Genomic DNA, 23,832 nt, shown 5'->3' on the forward strand with positions numbered 1-23,832 from the left:
TTAAAACAAGAATAGATGCAATAATAAAAAAATTTGAAGGAAGGACTGTGAGGCCTATAATACTCTCTTTTTATCATGCTCCTAGGTTAGGTAATTTGAAGATGGGTATCATTTTCCCCAGTATTTCAGAATCTGCACTATAAAATCCTTCTAGTCAGGGGGGCTGGACAGATGGCTCAGTGGTTAAAAGCTCCACCTGCTCTTCCAGAGGTCCTGAGTTCAATTCCCAGCAACCACATGGTGGCTCACAACCATCTACAATGTAGTCTGATGCTCTCTTCTGGCCTGCAGGTGTACATGCAGGCAGAACACTGTATACATAATAATAAATAAATCTTTTAAAAAGGAAAAAAAAAATTCTTCTAGTCAGATGAATCTTCTCTCTTAATCTATTTAGTTGCTATTTCTATCTGTCGTGTCTCACTCATGATTTCTGTCTTTCTTCAGCACTCAAGCATGACTACTTGTGATACTTTTTCTAGGTCATGTGGAACACGGCTGTCCACTCGGAATTCATGCACGACCATGTGGATTATGGCTTTCACAGCTGTGAGAGTAAATTCAGTTGGCAGTAAGTGTTGGAGCTTAGAGGGTTCCCTTTACAAGCATGGGTATTTTGGAATCTAGTCATACTTCGAGGGGTGGAAGTTAACTGTGAGTGAATGTGTACTGGGCTGAGGATGTAGCTTGGTCTCAGAGTTCTTGCCTAGATTGCGTAAGTTCCCACTACCGCGTGTGTGTGTGTGTGTGTGTGTGTGTGTGTGTGTGTGTGTGTGTGTGTGTGTTTGTATCTACACACAACATAGAACGTAGCATTTTAATCCTGGTCAGTACACAGTTTGGCTTTGAACACATACGCATCATTGTGCAGATGGCACCCTTTACCCATTTCCAGAACTTCCCACGTGACCCTGAATACTTATTGCCATAAATAGCTCCTCCCCGCTCCCCGCGTCTCTGCCAGCCCATGAGACATGTTCTGCTTCCTATTAAGCTGACCTAACCCATGCTCTCTATACTTAATAGAACCATATAATCTGCTTTTCTGCCTGATTCATATTGTTTAATGTCACAGTCTTAAGTCGGGCTGGCTGTAGCTGGCATCCCTAGTCCACGCTCTGCACTACTGAGTAGTGTTCCTTTGCACGCTGTCCCAGTGTGCTTACCTAGTCACGTGTGCAGTCACCTTTGGTTGTTTCTGTTTTGTGGCTGGCATGAATGATGTCTCTGTGAACAGCTGTTGGAGACCACGCCCTCAGTTCTTCCAGCATGTGCTGGGTGGGAATGTGACAGTCTGTGGAACTCTCTTAATTGGCACTGACTGTTGGAACTATCGGTTTCTCAAAGAAATGTTTAAAAATTTATTTATTTATTTTATGCTCTATTGTCATGCACACCAGAAGAGGGCATCAGATTCCATTACCAATGGCTGTGAACCACCATGTGGTTGCTGGGAATTGAACTCAGGTCCTATGGAAAAGCAGCCCAGTGCTCTTAATCGCTGAGCCATCTCTCCAGCCCCCAATTTTTAAAAGAATTTTAACAAATCTGTTCATCTAAAGTCTATCATGTACCATGACATAACAGCTCTCCTGGTTTTTGGGTTTTTGTTTTTTTGTTTTGTTTTGGTTTTGCCAGGGGTCGGGTGGGGTCTTTTTGTTTTTTCAAGACAGGGTTTCTCTGTGTAGTCTTGGCTGTTCTGGACTCACTTTGTAGACCATGCTGGCCTTGAACTCAACAGCAATCTGCCTGCCTCTGCCTCCTGAGAGCTGGAATTAAAGGCGTGTGCCACCATGCTGGGTTTTTTAAAAGTACTACATTGAGAGAGAGAGAGAGAGAGAGTGAGAGAGAGTGTGTGTGTGTGTGTGTGTGTGTGTGTGTGTGTGTGTGTGTGTGTGTGTGTGATGTACATGTATGCTGCAGTGTGTGGACGTCAGAAAACCACTTGTGCATTCTTTCTGTCCTTCCATCTTGTGTCGTGGGCATTAACTCAGGTAGTCAGGTTGGCAGCGTGTGCCCTTTTTTGTTTGTTTTTCCAGACAGAGTTTCTCTGTGTAACAGAGCTGGGATTACAGGCACATATCATCACTCCGGGTGGCAGCATGTGTCTTTATTTCCCTGGCCCATCTCCTGATTTTTTTTTTTCTACACAGAAAGAGGCATATGTATTGCAGATGCCATCTGCGCATGCACCAGAATGGAGAGGCTCTCAATACCTGGGAAGCAGCTGATATAGGACAATGGCGGACACTATCTTCAGACAGTTACTTACTTAATTGTTGTTGACAGTCAGCAGTGTTGGGAGGCCTACTAAGTGAATATACTGTACAAAATACTGTTTCTAAGTACTGACCTAAGTCATCTTTACAGCGTCATCAAGGAGAAACGGGATGCCTATGTGAGCCGCCTCAACACCATCTACCAGAACAATTTAACCAAGGTGTGTATGCTGGCCTTCAAAGTTGGTGAAGGAGCCATTTGGCATTGGAGGAGGCACCAGGTCTAAAATGTAGCCTTTGATAAGTCTTATTATTTCTATATTTTTTCTTTTAGTAGTTTTGAAGCTGATCTTACTGGTCCTTGAGGCCTTTGACCCAGTAGGCCAGTGTCTGTCTGTCTGTCTGTCTATCTGTCTGTGTCTCTGTCTGTCTGTCTGTCTGTCTGTCTGTCTGTCTCTCTCCCCCCCCCCCCCAGAGCTGCAGTTGTGAGCCACTTGACACAGGTACTAAAATAAAATCTGGGTCTTCTGGAAGATTCTTAACCACTCTCCAACACCCTTCTCTATTTATAGGGTCTTACTATATAGCTCTAGCTGGCACGGAGTTCACTATGTAGACCAGGTTAGCCTTAAACTCAAAAAATCTGCCTTCCTCTGCCTCTTCAGTGCTGGGATCAAAAGCTGTCATGTCCAGCTCCTATTAGAATTTTTTTTTAATGGAATAAACTAAATTTTAAGAAAGAGATAGCTCACAGTTAAGAGGACTGGCTGCTTTTCCAGAGGATGCAGGTTCCATTTCCAGCACCCACAGGGTGACTGTAATTTTGGTCCCAGGGGATTTGATGCCATCTTCTGGCCTCTGCAGGCACTGCGCATAGGTGGTGCACATGCGTGCACGCAGCAATACACATAAAATAAAAATTAATAAGTATTTTTTAAAAAGATAGGAAAGTGATTAAGAAATCAGCATTTTACAAAACATAAGCTTGGTATGTGGTAGAGTTTATCTGACCCTGACGGCCGGCAGAGGTTCTACAGCAAAAGAAACTTTGACTCCATGTCCTAGGCAGTGTAGAGCTTTCTCCAGACTATTAGCTGTGTTGTTACCACTTTGTCCTTGTCCTCCCAGGACGAACTCACTGCCCCCTCAAGAAAGGCTGTGAGGGAGGTTTGTGGCTTTGGCATTTGAAATTCAGTTAGTTAAGCCAGGAGCCTGCAGGAACAGGCCTGGAGGGGAGGTTGGGAGGAACGGAAGAGTTCAGAACCAGACATGCTGAAACTGGTGACTCATCCCTTTGTGTGAGCGCGTGTGAGTGTACTTGCGTGGCTCCATTAGCTTTTAGGAGTCCACCTTTGTGTGCCAGGACACAGGTCACAGCCGGCTGGAGCTTGCTGGCAGCCCTCAGATTGCCCCTTGTACAGGGTTCTCCTCAGAGCAGCTCAAGCATTGCTGTTGTCAGAATTTCAATGCTAGAGCATCACTGTGTATGTTTATTTGTTTGTTTAATTTTCTTCCCACCAAAGAAAGCAAAATTTATTTCTGGGTGTCTGTTCCTTTCACCTTTATTTTTTTCCCCCTCCTTATTCATCTCCCTCTCCTCTGGCATGCTATGTTTTAAGGAAGATTCACTTTCAACCCTTGAAGTAAAAAATACCATCCTTTTCCTTGGAGTGACCAGCATGCCTTTTGTTTACTGGCCTTTGACTCTGGGTAGCACCTTTCAGTCTCCTTATTACTCACATCTCGCACTCACTGGCATTGAGCTCTCCTGACTATCAGTTACCAGTCAAGAGGGGTAAGACTGTGGGCAAGCCGGGCGTGGTGGCGCATGCCTTTAATCCCAGCACACGGGAGGCAGAGGCAGGCGGATCGCTGAGTTCGAGGCCAGCCTGGACTACAAAGCGAGTCTAGGACAGCCAAGACTCGAAAAACCAAAAAAAAAAAAAAAAAAAAAAAAAAAAGACGGTGGGCAACAGAATCCATCTTACTGTTTACAAACCCAAAATCAAAATCTCCGGTGGAGCAGTGTACAGTGGCACTCACCTGGAGTTCCCGCTGAGAAGGGCTGAGGCAGGAGGATTGCCGCTTTAAGGGAAACTTGGGCTGCACAAGCATGGTGTGATGCTGACCTTTGTAACTCTTAACACTTGGCTGTTAGGCAGGAGAATCAGGGTTGGTTTTTTTGTTTTGTTTTTGAGACAGGGTTTCTCTGTGTAGCCTTGGCTGTCTTAGACTCGCATTTTAGGCCAAGGTGGCCTTGAACTTGCAGAGATCCACCTGCCTCTGTCTCCCCGAATGCTGGGATTACGAGCGAGGGACATGGTGCCTGTCCAAACAGATATTTTTTCCTCTAGCTCAGACTGCATGAACTTGCTATATAGCAAGGATGACCCTTAGTACCTGCTCCCAAGTGCTGGGTTTTAGGAATGCACCACCACTCCCAGCTCGGTGTTTGTTTGTTTGCTTGCTTCTTAACTCTTAAGAACATGCTAACATCCATGCGCCTTCTCCAGTCCAACATAGAAGTCATCCATGGCTATGCAACGTTTGCAGATGGTTTTCAGCCCACGGTGGAAGTCAATGGGAAAAAATACACTGCCCCTCACATCCTGATTGCCACAGGCGGTGTGCCCACGGTTCCTCATGAGAGCCAGATCCCAGGTGAGTCTTCCAAAGGCCAGCACGGTCAGTGGGATCTGCCTTTACTGGTTCTGTCTTGAGAAAGGTCAGAAAAGAAAGTCCCTGGAGGTAAATCTGTCTTGAGAAAGGTCAGAAAAGAAGGTCCCTGGAGGTAAATCTAATGAGCCAAAGCTGTTTCATCCATCCCAGGACTCAACAAGAGAAAGCACGGAGAACTTCACCTTTCCTCTCCTGGTGTGGCACAGGGTGCTGCCAGCCTGGGGTGGTCAGACAAGCTGTTTCTAAGACTCAGTATCCAGTAACTGTTCACGAGAAAGAAGTCTTGTAAAGAGTTAGCTCTCCCTTACACCGGGTTCTTGTTTCTCACATAGCAAGGTGTAAAAGATTAAGCTAGCCAGGAATCTCAGAGGTGCTCCTAACTGCCATGTGTTCAGGCTGAGAGCTACAGTGAACCATGAACAGATTGCTGCGTTCACTCCTACGAAGCATGAGTCATTCCTTCTCCCTCGTAATACTATAAGTCTTGCATAGTGAGTGTCTTAATTTTTTTTTTAATTGCTGTAGTAAAATACTCTAAACAAAAGGAACTTAAGCCAGAAAGGGTTTCTTTCCGGGCTACTCTTGGGATTGCAGTCCATCTTGTAGGGAAGTCACAGTAGCGGGAACTTGGGAATCAGGTCACAGCACATCACAGTAATAAAGCAGAGCAGCGAATGCACTCTTGCTGCTGCCTGGTTTTCTCTACACTGACAGGCGGGGATCCTGGCTAGGGAGTGGCACTACCCACAGTAGAGGAGTCTTCCCACTCAGTGATCCCTCACGGGCACGCCCAAAGGCCCCATCTCCCACGTGATTCTGTATTCCTTCATATCAACCACTAACAAGAGCCATGGCAGTGGCATACTTTTCAGTTCTCGTGGGCCGGCTTCATAGCTGTGATAGCTTTGGAGCACTTCGGGAGCACTTCGGGAGCACTTCAGGTGTGCGTTTACCCTTTGAGCAGATCTTTCCCTGCTCTTTGTTTCGTTATTGAGATAGTTTCATGCGACGGAGGCTTGGTTTGCTCTTGCTGTGTAGTCAGCGATGACCTTAGATTCCTGATTCTTCTGCCTCTTCTGGAATTACAGGCATGTGCCACCACACCGACTTATATTTTTCTTGTGTTTATTGTTGTTTTCTTTTTCCCCCTTTGGAGTTTTGTTTCTGTTTTTTTTTGGGGGGGTTGTTGTTGTTTTTTTTGTGTGTGTGTGTGTGTTTTTTTTTTCGAGACAAGGTTTCACTGTGTAGCCTTAGCTGTCCTGGACTCACTTTGTAGACCAGGCTGGCCTGGAACTCACAGTGATCCAGCTGCCTCTGCCTCCCGAGTGCTGGGATTAAAGGCGTGCGCCAGCACACCCAGCTCCCCCTTTGGAGTTTTAAGCAGGGTTTAGAACCCCCGGTGCTATAGAAGAAGCACTGTAAAAGACACAAAGCTATCATTGTCAAATAACGTATTTACTTGGGGATATTGGGCGGGCATATCCCTTGATAGAACCAGTCTCCTATATTCATTGTTTAGTGGGGAAAAGAAAAGAGCAGGTCTGGAGAGATGGTCAGGGGTTAAGAACACTTGCTGTTCTCTAGAGGACCCAGGTTTGGGACCCCAGCCACCTGCAACTTCAGTTCCAGGGGATGAAACACCTTCTTCTGGCACCCAGCACTCACATGGTTGACGGTATGCTATAGAGGCTGGGTCCCCAGCAGCTGCTCAGTCCACAAGGCTTGAATGCCTCAGAAGTTTCATTCTTCGCACTACGGGCCTGGGGGATTCCTAGACAGCTGCTGGTCTTCTGCCCATGGGCAGGGCTGAAGCAGCTGTGTTCCTAAGGGAGTGAAGGGTGGCGGCGGCAGCAGAGAAACAGGGTAGATGCACTCAGCCACAAGGAGAATAGGCAAGGGCAAAAGTTGCTTCCCCCCCTCCCCCCCACTCTCCCCCAACACCTCTCTGTAGCTGTGCCTCCACCACTAGGAGGTGCTGCTCCCCCCTCCAGTCAGGTAGGTGTAGCTTCAGTTTCCAGACAGTGAGTCTTCAGTGTGCAGCAAGCAAAAGCAAAAGAACAAATAGCAAGGAGCAGATACACAGAAGCAGCAGCTAGCAGAACATCAGTACACCGCATGCCTTCAACACTGAGCAGAAACCCTTAAGAATAGCCTAATTAGGGCTGGAGAGACGGCTCAAAGGTTAAGTGCTCATACCGTCTGTAATGAGATCTGGTGCCCTCTTCTGGCGTACAGGCGTACATGCAGGCAGAACGCTGTATACATAATAAATACATCTTTAAAAAAATATCATTGGAAGAGAGAGCAAAAGTAACATTTACAGGTACTTACAACACCTTGCAGAAATGGCTGCAGTAGCCCGGCTGACACAGGTGTCTTTGAGCTCCCAGGCCAAGCTTCTGGCTTCTTCCTGCTGCCTTGGGATAAACAGTAAATAGTAACCTTTTGGAAGTGCCTTGTCTTCTAGCCTTTTTGTTTGTTTGTTTGTTTGTTTCGAGACAGGGTTTCTCTGTAGCCTTAGCTGTCCTGGACTCGCTTTGCAGAGCAGGCTGGCCTTGAACCACAGCAATCCACCTGCCTCTGCCTCCAAGCGCTGGGATTAAAGGTGTGCGCCACCACCAACCAGCTCTTCTAGCCATTTTCAATGCATAGAGGTTTTTGTTTTTGTTTTTTAGATTTATTTATTTATTTATTTATTATTTATATAGTAGTCTGCCATCTGTAAGCCAGCAGGCCAGAAGAGGGCACCAGATCTCATTATAGATGGTTGTGAGCCACCATGTGGATGCTGGGAATTGAACTCAGGACCTTTGGAAGAATAGACAGTGCTCTTAACAGCTAAGCCATCTCTCCAGCTCCCAATGCATAGTTTTTTTTTTTTTTGAGGGGGTGCGTTGGTTTTCTGAGACAGGGTTTCTCTGTGTAGCCTTGACTATCCTGGACTTGCTTTCTAGACCAGGCTGGCCTCAAAGTCAAAGCAATCCGCCTGCCTCTGCCTCCCAAGTGCTGGGATTAAAGGCGTACACCACCCCCACCTGGCTTGCATAGAGTTTTAGTGCCTTGTATTTTTAAGAAATTGAGGTCACAAGATTGTTTTTCTTGGAGTTTTCTTACAAGCACTCAGAATTCTCATGTTCTCACAGTAGGGAGGATCCATATAGACTGGCGTGAACCAGGAAGACTCTTAAGAGAGGGACCAGTCAGCCTAGATTACAGTGTGAAACCCTTTCTCACCCCTTGCTAGCAGGAAGGTTAAATGTATTCACTTGACCAACGTGTGGTATTTCCTACATAGGTGCCAGCCTGGGTATAACCAGTGACGGGTTTTTTCAGCTGGAAGACCTGCCCAGGTGAGCAGACATGACATCAGGGATTTGTTTCTCTCTCTCCTGGGAACTGGGGTCCGTTCTTCGCTCCCCTCCTCCTCCCCCCCCTCGTCTTTCTGTGTCTCCCATGCCTTCTTGAACTCACAGTCTCAGTTCACGCACCCACCTCAGCATGATTCACCGTGAAGCGTTTGGGCTTCACAGATATGATGCAAGCGCGCACACATCCAGAAACAGTCATGACTCACTGAGTTTGGGTGATATGTAAGTGCTTTCAGACCCACCCCCGAGAAACATGACTCAGTTGAGACTGGGTAGTATGTAAGTGTTTTCAGACCCACTCCTAGCAGGCTCTAGTACAGATATTTTCCCATTACTATCTTAGAACTACTTAGTAAGCTTTTATTGAGATGAATACGAGTTTAGTGAATGAATTCATTCATGCTTTTTTTTGTTTGTTTGTTTTTGTTTTTGTTTTTGTTTTTTGAGACAAGGTCTCTCTGTGTTAGCCTTGGCTATCCTGGAGTCACTTTGTAGACCAGGCTGGCCTCGAACTCACAGTGATCTGCCTGCCTCTGCCTCCCGAGTGCTGGGATTACAGGCATGCGCCACCACGCCTGGCGCTATTTTTTTTGTTTTGTTTTGTTTTAAGGTTCTGGGAACAAAAGGAAGTTAACAGTTGAGGTGGGCGTCCGGACATTGCCTGTGTGCACAGTTTTTTAGGAGACTAGAGTGGACAGTGTCTAGAACCGAGGCATGCCAGGCTAGACAGAGTATTCTTCAGCAACCCTTGTCTCATCCGTCTGTGGCACTGTACTCCTGGTATACTGGGAAGGCTGAGGCAGGAGGATAGCTTTGCTGTATAGTGAGTTCAAGTCCAACCTGGCCTACATAGACCTTCCTTCCTTCCAAAGCTTGCTGCTCACTTGCTCGCTCCCTCACATGTTCTTTTTTTCCTTCCTTCCTTTCTTTCTTTCTTTCTTTCTTTCTTTCTTTCTTTCTTTCTTCTTTGTTTCACAAGCCTTCTCTATAGCCTTGGCTGTCTTGGACTCTCTTTGTAGACCAGGGTAGACTCGGACTCACAGAGATCTTCCTGCCTCTGCCTCCCTGAGTGCTGGGACTACAGGCATGTGCCACCTCGCCCAACTTCCAAAGCTTTTTTTTTTTCATTCATTTTTCTCTTGTGAGATTTTCTTTGTAAACATAAACAGTAGCGTGATTCCATTTTGCCCTCAGAGGGCTCATGCTTGGATGGGGTGGTCAGCTTGACCCCTCTGGAAGGCTGCAGTAGTGGGTATCAAGGCAGTATGAGGTAAAAAGGGGTTGTTTGTAGATGAAGAAATAAGAAAAGTCATTTTCAGCGTATACTGGGCTGACAGGAGGTGGGATGAAGCCAAGAGGAGAGATAAGGGGAACACTCAGAAAAAGTCATGTGGTGGCAGCATGTCCCTGACACTTGATGCCCCAACCCCTGTGAAAAACACTCATCTTTCAGGGATCCACAGCCCTTCCTCAGCTCTCTACCCTTCAGGTAGGTATTCCTCTCTGACAGACTTCAGGGAGTATTTCTGTAGAAACTCTTCATGGGCCAGGCCTTATGGTGTGCGGATTTATAATCCCAGCCACTCCTGAGGTTGAAGCTGCAGAATTGCAAATTCAAGGTCCTCTGAGCTGTTGAGCAGACTTTAAGGCAGCCTTGGCCATTTGGCACGGCCAGTCTTTAAACAGTGTTAATTTTAAAGGTTGGAGATACAGCTCATTGCCAGAGGTGTGGCTGGTACGGAACGGGCCCTGGGTGAAACCCTATCAGCATCAGCAAAAAAGATGTTTTGAGGGCAGAGACTGTTGCCCATCCTGTCTGGGGTAGTACCTAGTACAGGGAAGGACTTCAGAGTCCAGGAAAAAAAAAAAAAAGGAAGGTGAACAGAGGGAAGGAGAAAAGCAAAACTCGGGAGACTTCTGGAAAGGAAGAGGTCAACATAGCAGTGAGGGAGGAGCCGTTTGATGGAAGCTTCTAGGTGTGCTCAAGATTGTAGCATCAGAGGGTCCTCAGTGGTCATTTGCAGCCATTTGGGTTCTTTATCCTCCAGCCAGGCCAGGAAGCTTCTGTAGCTGGCACTTCCGTGGAGAGTACTGGACTGCTGTCATTTTTTTCTTCCCCTAAGACTTTCCCACACGTTGCAACGTTGGGAGGGGCGTGTTTGGAGTGTTGGAAAATACTGACTGATAAGCACGCCTTTAATCCCAGCACTCAGGAGGCAGAGGCAGGCAGATTGCTGTGAGTTTGTGGCCAGCCTGGTCTGCAGAAGGAGTCCAGAACACCCAGGGCTGCACAGAAAAAGCCTGTCTCGGGGGAAAAAAAAAAAAGAGAAAGAAAGAAAATCCCAGCTGAGACTATTACTCTCTATGCCTCTGCCTGGAAGTAAGCCTTAAGCAACAGCGTTTCTCCAACATTGATCCAGACATTCATTCAAGTGTTTAACTGCGGCTTAAGCTCTTTTGTTAAACCAAAATATATTCAGGAAGTTGGGTTCAGCTGCTGCCCGGGCCACCCAAATGCCGGGATTACCGCCATGAGCCACCATGCCTGACTTAAAATGGCTTTCTTAAATTGGCCTTTGATCGTGCTACAAGGATTAATAGAACTGAATAATGATCAAGGAGTAACACCCAGCTCTGAAAATAATGGTGCTGTTAAGATTTCTGTCTGGAAACTGGGAGAAGTTTAGAACCAGTCTCAGATACATATTGGCCAACTAGGATACAGAGACTGACTCTAAAAAAAAATAAATAAATAGGACATAAGAAACTTAAATGCCAAATAAAAATAATTGTTCTTCACTGGGTGTGGTGGCACACACCTTTAATCCCAGCACACGAGGCAGAGGCAGGCGGATCGCTGTGAGTTCGAGGATAGCCTGGTCTACAAAGTGTTCTCAGAACAGCCAAGGCTACACAGAGAAACCCTGTCTCGAAAAACCAACAAAACAAAAACATACATGTGTATTTCTTTTCTGAGGGAAATTTTTGTTTTGTTCTGTTTGAAAGTAGGGTCTGGCTGTATAGCTCTGGATGGCCTGGGACTCACGCCAGGCTGCCTCTGCTTCTGAATGCTGGACCTGCAGGGGCGAATCACCATGCTGCTCACATGTTAACTGTTGGGGAAACTGAGCGAAGAGCTCATGGGAACATGCTAGTCTGAACGTCTAAAGCCATTCCAGAGTCAGTTTAAGAAGCGGTCCCCCTTTGCTCTCCCCTCAGCCGCAGTGTCATTGTGGGTGCAGGTTACATTGCTGTGGAAATAGCTGGCATCCTCTCTGCTCTGGGCTCCAGGACATCTCTTATGATAAGGCACGACAAGGTAAGTCCTGTCTCCTCTCTCTGATTCTTTTTTTCCCCTAATTAGGGACGATTATTTTTTCTTCTTAAAAAAAAATACTAGGTATTGTCTATTTTTTAAACTTTAAATTTAGTTTATTACTGTGTGTATATGATTTGTATATGTGAGTGTGGATAGGCTGCCTTTTGGGTGTGGTTTCTCTTTCTGCTGTGGGTTCTGGGCACACGTACACAGGTACTGCACATGTGTGCTTTCACAATGTGCTGGGTCAGCCCCGGCATACGTCCCTTCAACTGCCCACCTTTATTTATCCAGATGCTTTCAATACCCAGCAAGTCTCCTTTACAAACACAATCAGGCTCAGGTTATGTTTGACTCTTCGGTGGGAACAGACAGTGTCTTTGCTGCTTTCTGTTGCTGCGATACACCACCACGGTCCTAGAGAAGGAGTTTATTTTGGCTTATGGTTCCAGGGCATAAGAGTCCACTGGAGCACCAAGTGGTAGGCGTGGTGGTCCAAGCAGGAGGCTGGGAGTTCACCCACAAACAGGAGGCACAAAGAGTGAACTGGAAGTGTACTGAGGCTTTCTGTTCTCAAAGCTGCCCCTCCAGCAAGGCCGTGCCTCCCAAATTTCCCCACAAATGTTGCCACCGACTGGAGACCAAGTATTCAAATATCTGAGCTTATGTGGGACACTCATTCAAGCCACTGCAGGCACTATGGCCAGCTCCCCCTGCCCCCCAAACAGGGTTTCTCTGTGTAGCCTTGGCTGTCCTAGACTCACTTTGTAGACCAGGCTGGCCTCAAACTTACAGAGATCCGCCTGCCCCTGCCTCCTGAGTACTGGGATTAAAGTCATGAGCCACGATGCCCTGCTATTGGCCAGCTTTTGATTTTGTTTTGTTTTTTGTTTTTCTTTTGGTGGTTTTTTGTTTTGTTTTGTTTTTGTTTTTGTTTTTTTTTTGTTTTTTCAAGACAGGGTTTTTCTGTGTAGTGTTGTTGGCTATCCTAGACTCACTTTGTAGACCAGGCTGGCCTTGAACTCACAGCGATCTGCGTGCCTCTGCCTCCCAAGCAGCTTTTGTAACCAAACATTTAACACAGTACAATTCAAAGGTACACTTATTTGACCCTTAAGGGTGATCGTAGAAATATGTCATTGAGCCATATGTTTGTGTAAGAGCCATAAGCTTTGTATGTGCAGTAAAAACATTGCATGTTGTAACATAAAGTCATCTTAAATCTGACCCACAGCCTTCCTCCTGTGGTCCTAAGTGCCATGTGCAACATGGACTGTGTGCGTGCTGTGTTTAGATCCACGGTACAGAGAAGTTGTAGTGTACAGCGTAGTAGGCCCTGCCAGACACTCCTTAGGCTCAGAATACATTTGATTCTGAATTTAGTTTACATCATAGTGTGTCAAAAAATTTTTTACTGTTGACAAAATTTTTGTGCTCCCCGCCCTTCATTCACTTCTACCACTACTTTAAAATGCTGGATGATCTAGCTCCTGTTCTTCACAGGACAACTGAGAGAACTTTCCCAGAGGGAAAGCCAGCCCCGCTACCAAGTGTTTCCCTACGTTCTGGGGGAAAAGAAACCACGGAAAGAGAGAGACACGTGCCGGGGTGCCGAGCGTGGTGGCGCACACCTTTAATCCCAGCACCCGGGAGGCAGAGGCAGGCGGAATCCTTGTGAGTTCAAGGCCAGCCTGGTCTACAAAGTGAGTCCAGGACAGCCAAGGCTACACAGAGAAACCCTGTGTCGAAAAAGAAAAAAGAAAGAAAGAAAGAAGAAAAAAAGATGTGAAGATGCTAGAGGTCTGAAGTTTGACCGCTCAGTTTTCAGAACACTGAAATAGGTGTTGATGACACTGGATAAGAGTATTGCAGACACTGGTGGTGTAGGCAAACAGAGGTCTGCTAAATGTGCCCAGTGTGCGCTGGAGGGAGGGAGGCGGCACGAGGAGGGGTAATAGAACACTGGAGCTGCCCGCCCAAGCCTGTGCTGTGACTTTAATCAGGTTCCATTCTAACCCAACACCCGTCCCTCTGCTGCCCACCTTTAAATGCAGGTACTTAGAAACTTCGATCCCCTCATCAGTTCCAACTGCACGGAAGAGCTGGAAAACGCCGGTGTGGAAGTGCTGAAGTTCTCACAGGTATGTAGCCAGGGTCTGTGGCTCCTGAGTCACTTCAGAGCACACGACCCGGTGTGTGAAAGGACTCTACCAGGGCTGGAGAGATGGCTCAGAGGTTAAGAGCACTGCCTGCTCTTCCGGAGGTCCTGAGTTCAATCCCCAGCAACCACATGGTGGCTCATAACTAACCACCTATAATGAGATCTGGTGCCCTCTTCTGGCATGCAGATATACATGCAGGTAGAACACTGTGTACATAATAAATAAATAAATCTTTTAAAAAAAAAAAAAAGGAAAGAAATAAAGAAACAGCTCTACTACTGAGGTGCACCTCCGCCAGCCCCACTATTTCCTCTACGGCAGCTTAGCCTGCTTCTGATTCCGTGTTTCCACACTTCCTTCCTCTCTCTCTCCAAGTGTGTGGATGTTTTGCCTTCGTGTATGTCTGCACACTGCATGCTTGCCTGGCGACTAGGAAGACCAGAAGAGAGTGTCATATCCAATGGTAGTGCGGTAACAGATGGTTGTTATGAGATTGTGAGAGGCCTTGTGGGTATAGTAGGCCTTTGATTCAGCCAATCAGGGAGGCAAGGTTACATAGCAGTACTTGGGGTGTGTGAGAAGCTCTTCAGGGCAGCAACTAGATCTTGGGAGCTAGTAATTAGCATCAAAATACTAGACCACCTCCAACAAAACCTCCTGGTCCAAGCATTCCGTGATATTTTTTCATCCCGTGCTCTGGCTTGACACCTCTTCTCTCAGGACCCTTATTCCTGTTGGTTCAGGTCAGGATCAAGGATGAGTTTATGGAGGCTGTTCTCCTTTAAGCCACCACACACAGCAGCACAAGCCCGCGTCCCTGGTTATACAAAGCATCAAGGAAACAGGCCTGGCTCTGGGTAGTTTAGTGTCCATGACTTTTGGCTAAAATTAACTACTGGTTCCAGTTGTCAGTAAGTGTTAAACCTGCAGCTGGATGTAATGGTCCACCCAAGCTTAGGAGTTGGGGGAAGAAATATTTGAGGTCAGTCTGAACAGTGGATTGAGATTCTGTTTCCAAAGCGGGGTGAGGGGAGTGGGGGGTGGATTCTGGTTTCAGTAGTGGCTTAGGTGTAAACTCCCAGCTACTTAGTAAGGTGACAGAGGAGGATTGTGCGTTCAAGGCCTGTCTGACTACAACGTAAGTTTAAGTCCAGCCAGGGCAGTTTAGTGAGATCCCATCCCAAAATAAGTAAAAAGAGGGCAGGATACAGGTCAGTGGTTGAGTGCCTGCCTAGCATGAGTAGAGCCACTGTTCAGTCCCCAATCTAAGGAAAAGTCCAATTTCTCTCTCTTTGCTTTCATACTCCCTTCACCCCTCTCCTCCTACACATATTTAATTTTTTTTTTTTTAAATAGGTCAAGGAAGTGAAAAGGGCATCATCCGGCTTGGAACTCCAGGTGGTCACTGCGGTTCCTGGTAGAAAACCCACCACAACTGTGATCTCAGATGTTGACTGCCTGCTCTGGGCCATTGGACGGAACCCGAATTCTAGGGGCCTGAATCTACATAAAGTGGTAAGCTGACCTGGCCCACCGCGTGTGTAGTCCTCGGGGACCGTGTGCTTTGTCATGATTATGATCACTGTCCTGTTAGAGTATTTCCCCTTCCTGGGGTCCTCACCCCGCGTCAGGAATCTTGTTCGATGGGAGGGGTCTGATCCAGGCTGTCCAGCCGTTTCCCGACTCGCTCCCTTCTTGCAGACTTGGAATGGTTGAAGTTATGGGTGTGCACTACCACACACTTCCTGTCCACTTCCCGTTCCCTCCTTCCCCTCCGTCTTTCTCTCTTTCTCTCCCTCCTTTCCTTTGCTTTTTTCTTGCCTGTGGTAAGAATTGAATTTTGGGCCTCCCACATGCTAACCGGGTACCCTATATAACACAGTATAGTCCTAGCCCTCCGTATCCCCCCCTTTTTTTTAAAGGCATAGTCCCACTAAGTTACCTAGGCTAGCCTTGAGCTCAGTCTGTAGCTCCAGCTAGCCTTCTGTTTTCCTGCTTTGCTCCCATTGGGTCTACAGATCTGCACCCGGCCTGTATTTATTTGTTTGTCTTTTGAGACAGAATCTTTTGTAGTCCAGGCTAGTCTCGTTCTCAATAAAGAGCTGAGGGTGGCCTTGAACTTCTGACCTCCCGCTTCTACTTCCCAAGTGCTGGGGTTCTAGTCATGAGCCACCACGCCTGGAGCCTTCGACACCTTAGTATCTGTCTCCTACTCTCTAGTTTACTAATGAAAAATAACTTTCATCAAACTAAGCAGTGGGCTTCATAGTAGCATTTCCACATGTATGTATGACTGTAGTGTGTTCTGGTTCATGCCTCTCTGCCCACCCGCACTTCTCTTCTTCCATTCCCGTCCTTATTGGTTGAATCTGTGTGTATGCACTCATGTATATATATATATGTATACATATGTGCTTTGCATGTAGTGGCCAGAGGTTGGCACTGGTGTCTTCCTCAGTGCTCCACACCTCAGTTTTTGAGAGTCTCTTTCTGAACGTAGAGCTCCCCCATATGGCTAGACTGGCTGGTCAGCAGGCCGGGGTTGTCTTGTCTCTGTCTCCCCAGCTCTGTGAAGACTGCTATACCTGGCTTTTCCATAGGTCTTGGGCATGGAACTCGGGTCTTGCTCACCCCGGAAGCTCTTTACCCACAGAACCATCTTCCTAACTTCCGCTTTGACTTTCTCACCCTCCTGCCTCTCCCTCCCAAGTACCGGGATTGCAGGAATGCACTGGTGCTGCGGACCACGTCCAAGGCCTCAACATGCCAGACACATACTCTGCCAGCCTGACTGTTTCACAGCTCATCATTTCCTGAATTTTCAAAGAATGAGGCCAAAACAGAAGGTTCATTCTCATCTTATTAAAAATTAAGTTAGGTCCAGCACTTGGGAGACAGAGGCAGGCAGATCTATGTGAGTTCGAGGCCAGTCTGCTCTACGTAAGGTCCAGGACACCCAGTATTGTTACACAGAAAGACCCTGTCTCCAAAAAAAAAAAAAAAAAAAAAAAAAAGTTAAGCTAGGTCTGTTGTAATGCACACTGAGTGACTGCTGTGTGCATTGTGTCAGTGCATTACTCATCTCATAAATCTTGCCAGTAGCTGAAGGGTGAGGAAACCAAGAAACAGGATTAATAGGTAGCTCAGCAGGCTGGAGTAGGAAGTCAGTCCAACTCACCACTGTGTTTTAGTGGCCAGGTTAAATTCCTTTCCAATAGAAGCTCAAATATCTGTTGCTAAATAGTTACGTACATAAAAATCTCACAACTAGTGAGTGGCAGCTGGGATCAGCCCAGCCTGTCTGGCTCCAAAGCGTGTGTCTGTCTGTCTGTCTGTCTGTCTGTCTGTCTGTCAGTGGTGGTGGGAGTCAGAGCCGGGGCCTGGTACATGCTAAGCATGTGCTCTACCATGGAGCCACATCCCATCTCCAAAGATTGTGTGTGTGTGTGTACATATATGAATATATATTATACATATAATATGTTATGTAATTCATATGTGAATATAAAAATAAGTACATATTTATATAAGTAAATATAGACATCCATTTGTTGGTTGTTTTGGAGTCTGGGTCTTACTATGTGGCCATGGCTGACCTTGGAACTAGCTAAGTAGACGAGGCTGGCCTCCAACTCAATGACTTCATCTTTTTTTTTTTTTTTTTTAAATTTGTTTTTTTTTGAGACAGGGTTTTTCTGTATAGCCTTGTCTGTCCTGGACTCCACTTTGTAGACCAGGCTGATCTTGAGCTCACAAAGATCTGCCTGCCCTGCCTCTTCCATGAGCGCTGGGATTACCAACTTGTGCTAGTACACCTGGCTTCAGTGACTATTCTTTTTTGTTGCTTTGGTTTGGTTTGGTTTGGTTTTTCAGGACAGAGTTTCTCTGTGTAGCCTTGGCTGTCCTGGACTCACTCTGTAGATCAGGCTGGCCTCGAACTCAGAGAGATCCACCTGCCTCTGCCTCCCGAGTACTGGGATTAAAGGATTGCTCTTTTTCTTTCTTGCTCCTCTTCTTTTTCTTCTTCCTTCTTTGTTTTTTCTTCTTTTTTTGTTCTCCATTTTCATGTCTGTTGGACCAGCCTAGTCGCATTAAAACACTTCATCTTTTATATTGCGGTAGCTATGGGACTTGTCAACCTGAAGTGATAGACGTGTTGTTACGTCTTACCGGTTTCTGGAGGGGCAGATGTGAAACACAGCTGATCTTAAGGTTTGATGCTCCGTTCTGGATGGTCCCATATTTACCAGATGTCCTTTTGTGATTTTAGGGCGTTCAGACTGATGAAAAGGGCCATATCATTGTCGACGAATTCCAGAACACCAGTGTCAGAGGCATCTATGCTGTTGGGGATGTGTGCGGGAAAGCACTTCTCACCCCAGGTGATGTTTCTTCCTTTCTCGGGAAGACAGGCCTGATGGCTTGAGGTAGATGTAGGCTAGCTAATGCACGCTTTCTGCCTGCTTTCTCATTCCTGTCATAAAATACCTGACAAAAACAACAGAAGCGGGGGGTTGGGGGGGCATTATCTCGGCTCCTAGTGGGGGGGGTCAGGAGTCCATCGCGGTGGGCAAGGCTCAGCAGCAGCAGCATGAAGCCCTGGGCACATTGTATCAGTGTTCAGGAAAAAAGAGAGAAGCAGATGTTAGTGTTCAGCTTGCTTTCTCCTTGATGGCCAGTCCAGGAAGCCAGCCCAGGGGTTGGTGCCGCCCATATTCAGGGCAGATCCACTCGACTCAGTTAAATGTCTCTAGAAAAGTCCTCATAGCTACTCCGGGGCTGGGTCTCCCGGTGGACTGTGAATCCAGTCAAGTGGGCAAGGAGGACCAGCTGACATGGACAGTTAAATGATTAGCGATTCCTGAATCCTTCATAAAGAGAAGCTATCATGTGGCTCCCTTCTGAGGCCTTGTGTGATAGAGAGCTTGCATTCTTGTATGAGGAAGTGGTGTTGGTGCCACCAGCTCTGATGTCCTTGTCCTCTCCGCTCCTGTAACCTCAGGAGCATATCTAAGGTGTGTGCTGCACCTGTCTGCTGTGTCCTCTGCTCTGTGACACCTCACCTGACTTTCCAAACATCTAGGGTGAAGCCTGCGCCCTTTCTCCATAGTTTTAATAAAAGTGATATATTTGTGGCACACAACATGATGTTTTTAAATATTTCCATACTGTGGAGAGCCTAATCAATCTGGTTAACATTTATTACTTCACTTTGTTTGTTTTCAAAAACACAATATACTCTCAGCAATTTATTTGTTTGTTTGCTTGCTTTTTGAGACAGGGTCTCTCTTCATACCCCTGGCTGCCCTGGAACTCACTATGTAGACAAGGCTGGCCTAAACTCACAAAGACCTGTCTGCTTCTACCTCCTGAGTGTTGGGATTCGAGGCCTGCATAAGTACCCTCAACAGTTTTTAAGTATACGTTGTATAAATTGTACACTTACATTATTAACCGTAGTTGCCCTGCTGTGCATTGTATCTCTTGAATATAGCCATCCTAACTACAACTTCATATCCTTTCACAAGACCTTGAGAAACATCCTTCAGCACTTGGGAGGCAGAGACAAGAGTTCAAGGCCAGCATGGTCTACAGAGTGAGTTCTAGGACAGCCAGGGCTACACAGAGAAACCCTGTCTCAAAAAACAAAAACAAAATGCAAAAGCATTGTCATATCATCTAACAATGTCTACTGTTAACTTGTCTTAGGAAAATTTCTATCAGTAAATTAATAAACTAATTCTTTTCTGGACTTGGGACTTTAGAGAGGAAGACATAGGAATAAAACCAGGCTAAGCAGAAACAAACTTTTTAGTCAAAAAACAAAACAAAACTTCCTGAAGTAGAAGCTAAAATGTGCCAAACGATGGTTCGCTCTGTAAATACCCTGCCAGGACGCTAATGTCCTCATGAAGCAGATTAACTGCCAAGTGATTGGGAATTGGCTTTTCTTAGACTCGAGTGCACACAGTTTGATTGCTCATGTTGGCAGAACTAGGTTTTCATTATGCTGAAGTAGACATGATAGTGACATTGGCATACGCTGCCGGAGCAGTGGCAGCTCAGTAAACGGCTGTTAGCCTAGTACTACCATGTTAAAATAAGCAATAAAACAAACACTGACTCTTATCCCCTTGTAGTCGCCATAGCCGCTGGCCGGAAACTTGCCCATAGGCTTTTTGAATACAAAGAAGATTCCAAGTTAGACTATGACAACATCCCTACCGTCGTCTTCAGCCACCCCCCCATTGGGACAGTCGGGCTCACTGAAGGTAGGTGTTTCAAAGTGAAGGTAATTTGTGGTTTCTTCTCTAAACTTTTCGGCCCAAATAACTCTCCGCCAAGTTACACTAACCCTTTTGTTTAGTCTGGTCGTATTTCTCAAGCCATGAGTACTAGGAGAGTCTCCACCTGCTGCTCATCTTCCGTGGGTTCTCTCTCTCTCTCTCTCTCTCTCTCTCTCTCTCTCTCTCTCTCCTTCCTTCCCTCCCTCCCTCTCTCCCTCCCTCCCTCCCTCCCTCTCCCCCTTTTATATTTAAATAAGTTAGAAATTGCCGACCCAATACAAAGGACCCCTCTGTGTCCTTACTATTTTTTCCTTGTCGTTTTTGCACCTCTACATATACTGTACATCTTATTTTCTTTAAGAACACACGTCTTCACTTACATGAACATAAGCTTTAAGGTGAGAAAACTTCAGTTAATAAAGTATTATTTAAACTTTATGCAAATTTTGCCAGCTATCTCAAATATCATTTGTAACACAGCCACGCACACCCCAGCCACCCACAGTCCAGACTTCTGTCTAGAATAATTCACTGCGGGCAGTTTGGTCTCCTTCAGTCAGAGACACAGTTGCTCAGCCATTCTGTGTCTGATGGGACATGGACATTTATTTTGTAGAACTCCTCTTATTTTAGTATAGTTGGATGCTGTCTTCTTTTTTGGTTCAGGTATATTTCTGGCTGTTACCCTCCCATAGCTTTGTGGGATAGTTTAGTTTTTTATTGATATTTTTGATGTACATTATAGATGAAGCCATTCATAAGTATGGAAAAGACAATGTGAAAATCTACTCAACTGCCTTTACCCCGATGTATCATGCTGTGACCACAAGGAAGACGAGATGTGTGATGAAAATGGTTTGTGCCAACAAAGAGGAAAAGGTATTGGGGAAAATGGTTTCTCTCTTATATGCTTTTTGGGGCTCTTCATATTTGAAAAAAGATTCTGTTCCAACTGAGTTTTGATTCCTCAGCATTGCAAGAAATAATGACTATATTAAAGATTAAAAAAAGAAAAAAGAAAAACAAGTCATTGACCACTAGTCCAGAACAGACAGGAAGCTCAGGAATACTATTTCTGGGGCCCTGGAAGACGATCAGTGGCCAAGAGCACTTGCTGCGCTTGCAGAGAACTAGATTTGGTTCCGAGCACTCACGTCAGCCAGGTACACATCAACCACCTGTAACTGTAGCTCAGAGGAGGAACCGTCCCTGGCCTCTGAAGGCAACCCCACACGTGTACAGAATGACGGAGACACATACAGAAAAGGAAATAAGCCGGGCATGGTGGCGCACGCCTTTAATCCCAGCATTTGGGAGGCAGAGGCAGGTGGATTGCTCTGAGTTTAAGGCCAACCTGATCTATAGAGTGAGTCCAGGACAGCCAAGGCTATACAGAGAAACCCTGTCTCGAAAAGCCAAAAAAAAAAAAAAAAAGGGGGAAATAAATCCTTAAGAAGATATTGTGGGGGGAAAAAAAAGAAGATATTGTGGTAAATGTGTTTCACTAGAAGACAAATTAAAACTTAGAGTAATGAAATAACTGGAAATTTGGTCAACCATTTTTTTGAAAGTTACTGTCTCTTGGTTTAACTTTCTAAGGGTCTGCCAAACAGGCTTTGGTGTTTTGAAGGATTTTCCTGTCCCCACAATACATTTCCCATTTCCTCCACATTTTCACCAGTGTCTTTTTCAGTGTAGCCACTTCAGTGGTGTCATTTGCTCTCTCGGTACGGTTTTGATCTGCGTTTGAATGAATTTTGTTTTATAATTTAGAAAATAGGTTTAATTTGGTTCTCAGCTTACTAAGCTGTTTCTTCTAGTTGAATTAAATCTTAAGGAGGAACTTGGTCGTGTGTAAAGGACATGGCTTACATATGAAGTCCTTTGTTTTGGTTGCATTAAAAAAAAGATTTATCTATTTATTATTTATACAATATTCAGCCTGCATGTGAGCCAACAGGCCAGAAGAGGGCACCAGATCTCATTATAGATGGTTGTGAGCCACCTATGTTTGCTGGGAGTTGAACTCACAGGACCTTCGGAAGAACAGTCAGTGCTCTTAACCTCTGAGCCATCTCTCCAGCCCTTGCTTGCATTTTTAAGACCAGCTCTTACCACATAACCTGGTTCAAATTTCTGATCTTTGTGCCTCAACCTCCCAAGTTGTAAGATCCAAAGCAAATGCCACCAGTACCGAGCTGTGGCGTTGCTGTGAGATGGCCTGGCAGCTAGAGGTGCTTGTTGGAAGGCCCTGATGGCCTGAGGTGGATCCCCTGGTCCCCTAGGATGGCAGAGAGAACTGACTCCCTTGAGTTTTAATTAATTAATTAGGTTTTTTGAGACAGGGTTTCTCTGTATAACCTTGGCTGTACTGGACTCACTTTGTAGACCAGGCTGGCCTCTGCCTCCTGGGTGCTGGGATTAAAGGCATGCACCATCATGCCCAGCTTTTGTTTTTGTTTTTGTTTTTCAAGACAGGGTGTCTCTGTGTATCCTTGGCTGTCCTGGACTCGCTTTGTAGACCAAGTTGGCCTTGAACTCATATCAATCTGCCTGTTTCTGCCTCCCAAGTGCTGGGATTAAAGACCTGTGCCATCATGCCCGGTTTATTTATTTATTTTATGTATATGAGTAGCCTATCTGCATATACACCTGAATGCCAGAAGAGGGCATTAGAGGGTATAGGTGGTTGTGAGCCATCATGTGGTTGCTGGAAATTCAACTCAGGACCTTTGGAAGAACAGCCAGTGCTCTTAACCTCTGAACCACCTCTCCAGCCGTCCCAGGAGTTTTTTTCTGACCTCCAGCAGTGTTAAAGCTAGCACACATGGACCTGGTCTCTCTCCCCACTTCCATGCCCATGCTGTCTGTCTCTGTACTCCCCACACACAGTAAAATAAACATAAATAATTATTTTAAAATTTTAGCTATAGCTATAGTTTTCAACTTTTATTAATAACTACAAGGTGTGTATCTGATTCGATGGGCTTCAACACCCAAAGTCAGGAGACATAGTGTGGTGGTTAGTTCAGCGCCTTTAGAACAGTCGCGAAGAGGGGTTCGAGCCAACAGAACACATCCTGTTGCCCGGAGCAGTCCTCAGTGGCCTGTGATGGCCGCATCAGTTGAGTCAGCAGGCCGCTGCTCTTCTCTTCACCTTCTACCAGTCTCTCTCTGGCCTCAGGGCTCCCAGGTTCCCTTATAACTGAAATTCAGGAGTCCCAGCCCTTGAGACAGAAGAGCCAGGATTGAGCTGCAGGTGTGTAGTCCCTCCCCCACATATGGAGCATTGTGACTGTTGAGACAACTACTGGTGCTCAGAGAGCAGGGGACAGAATTAACTAGGCCAGGAGGGCACACGTCTGTAGCTATCTGGCTAAGGAACCAACTTAGCTCTTAGGAGAGAAGAAAGCCAGGCACAGTGGTGTGGCATTCGGGAGGCGGACACAGGAGGATCAGGAGTCTGAAGGTAGCCTGGGCTATACCGCAAGACCCTGTTAGGGAGGAAGAATTTCATCAAACAGAAACCTTGTGTTCAGAGAGAAGCAAGCAAGAGTAACGAATGCCCGCCGTGCCCTGGAGGGAACACTGAACAGGGTGACACTCGGCCTCCTCTGCTTACTTACACTGACTCGGGAGTAGAAGGATGGTTAGAGGCCAGGTGGAGGTAGCGCACGCCTGTAATCCCAGCACTCAGGAGGCAGGTGGATCTCTGCAAGTTCGAAGCCAGCCTGGTCCACAGAGTTCTCAGGAAAGGCTGTTACATAGAGAAACCCTGTCTCAAGAAACTAAACATTA

General features: G+C 46.1%; 1 protein-coding gene across 2 annotated transcripts in view; it reads left to right on the forward strand.

Annotated features, from left to right (window-relative positions):
- The window catches only part of GSR (glutathione-disulfide reductase), a 42,775-nt gene that overhangs the window by 17,571 nt on the left and 1,372 nt on the right, over positions 1-23,832 (forward strand). For both annotated transcript variants that reach the window (XM_084760368.1, XM_084760367.1), the window contains exons 3-12: positions 483-571; positions 2,371-2,440; positions 4,733-4,880; positions 8,194-8,248; positions 11,486-11,585; positions 13,640-13,726; positions 15,104-15,262; positions 18,018-18,129; positions 19,888-20,019; positions 20,780-20,913. In XM_084760368.1, the coding sequence (XP_084616494.1) occupies positions 486-571; positions 2,371-2,440; positions 4,733-4,880; positions 8,194-8,248; positions 11,486-11,585; positions 13,640-13,726; positions 15,104-15,262; positions 18,018-18,129; positions 19,888-20,019; positions 20,780-20,913 (1,083 nt within the window). In that variant the 5' untranslated portion in view covers positions 483-485. The remainder of the gene's footprint in view (positions 1-482; positions 572-2,370; positions 2,441-4,732; positions 4,881-8,193; positions 8,249-11,485; positions 11,586-13,639; positions 13,727-15,103; positions 15,263-18,017; positions 18,130-19,887; positions 20,020-20,779; positions 20,914-23,832) is intronic.

Source organism: Acomys minous, assembly GCF_964271855.1.
Source record: "Acomys minous genome assembly, chromosome: 15".
NCBI classification, from domain to species: domain Eukaryota; kingdom Metazoa; phylum Chordata; class Mammalia; order Rodentia; family Muridae; genus Acomys; species Acomys minous.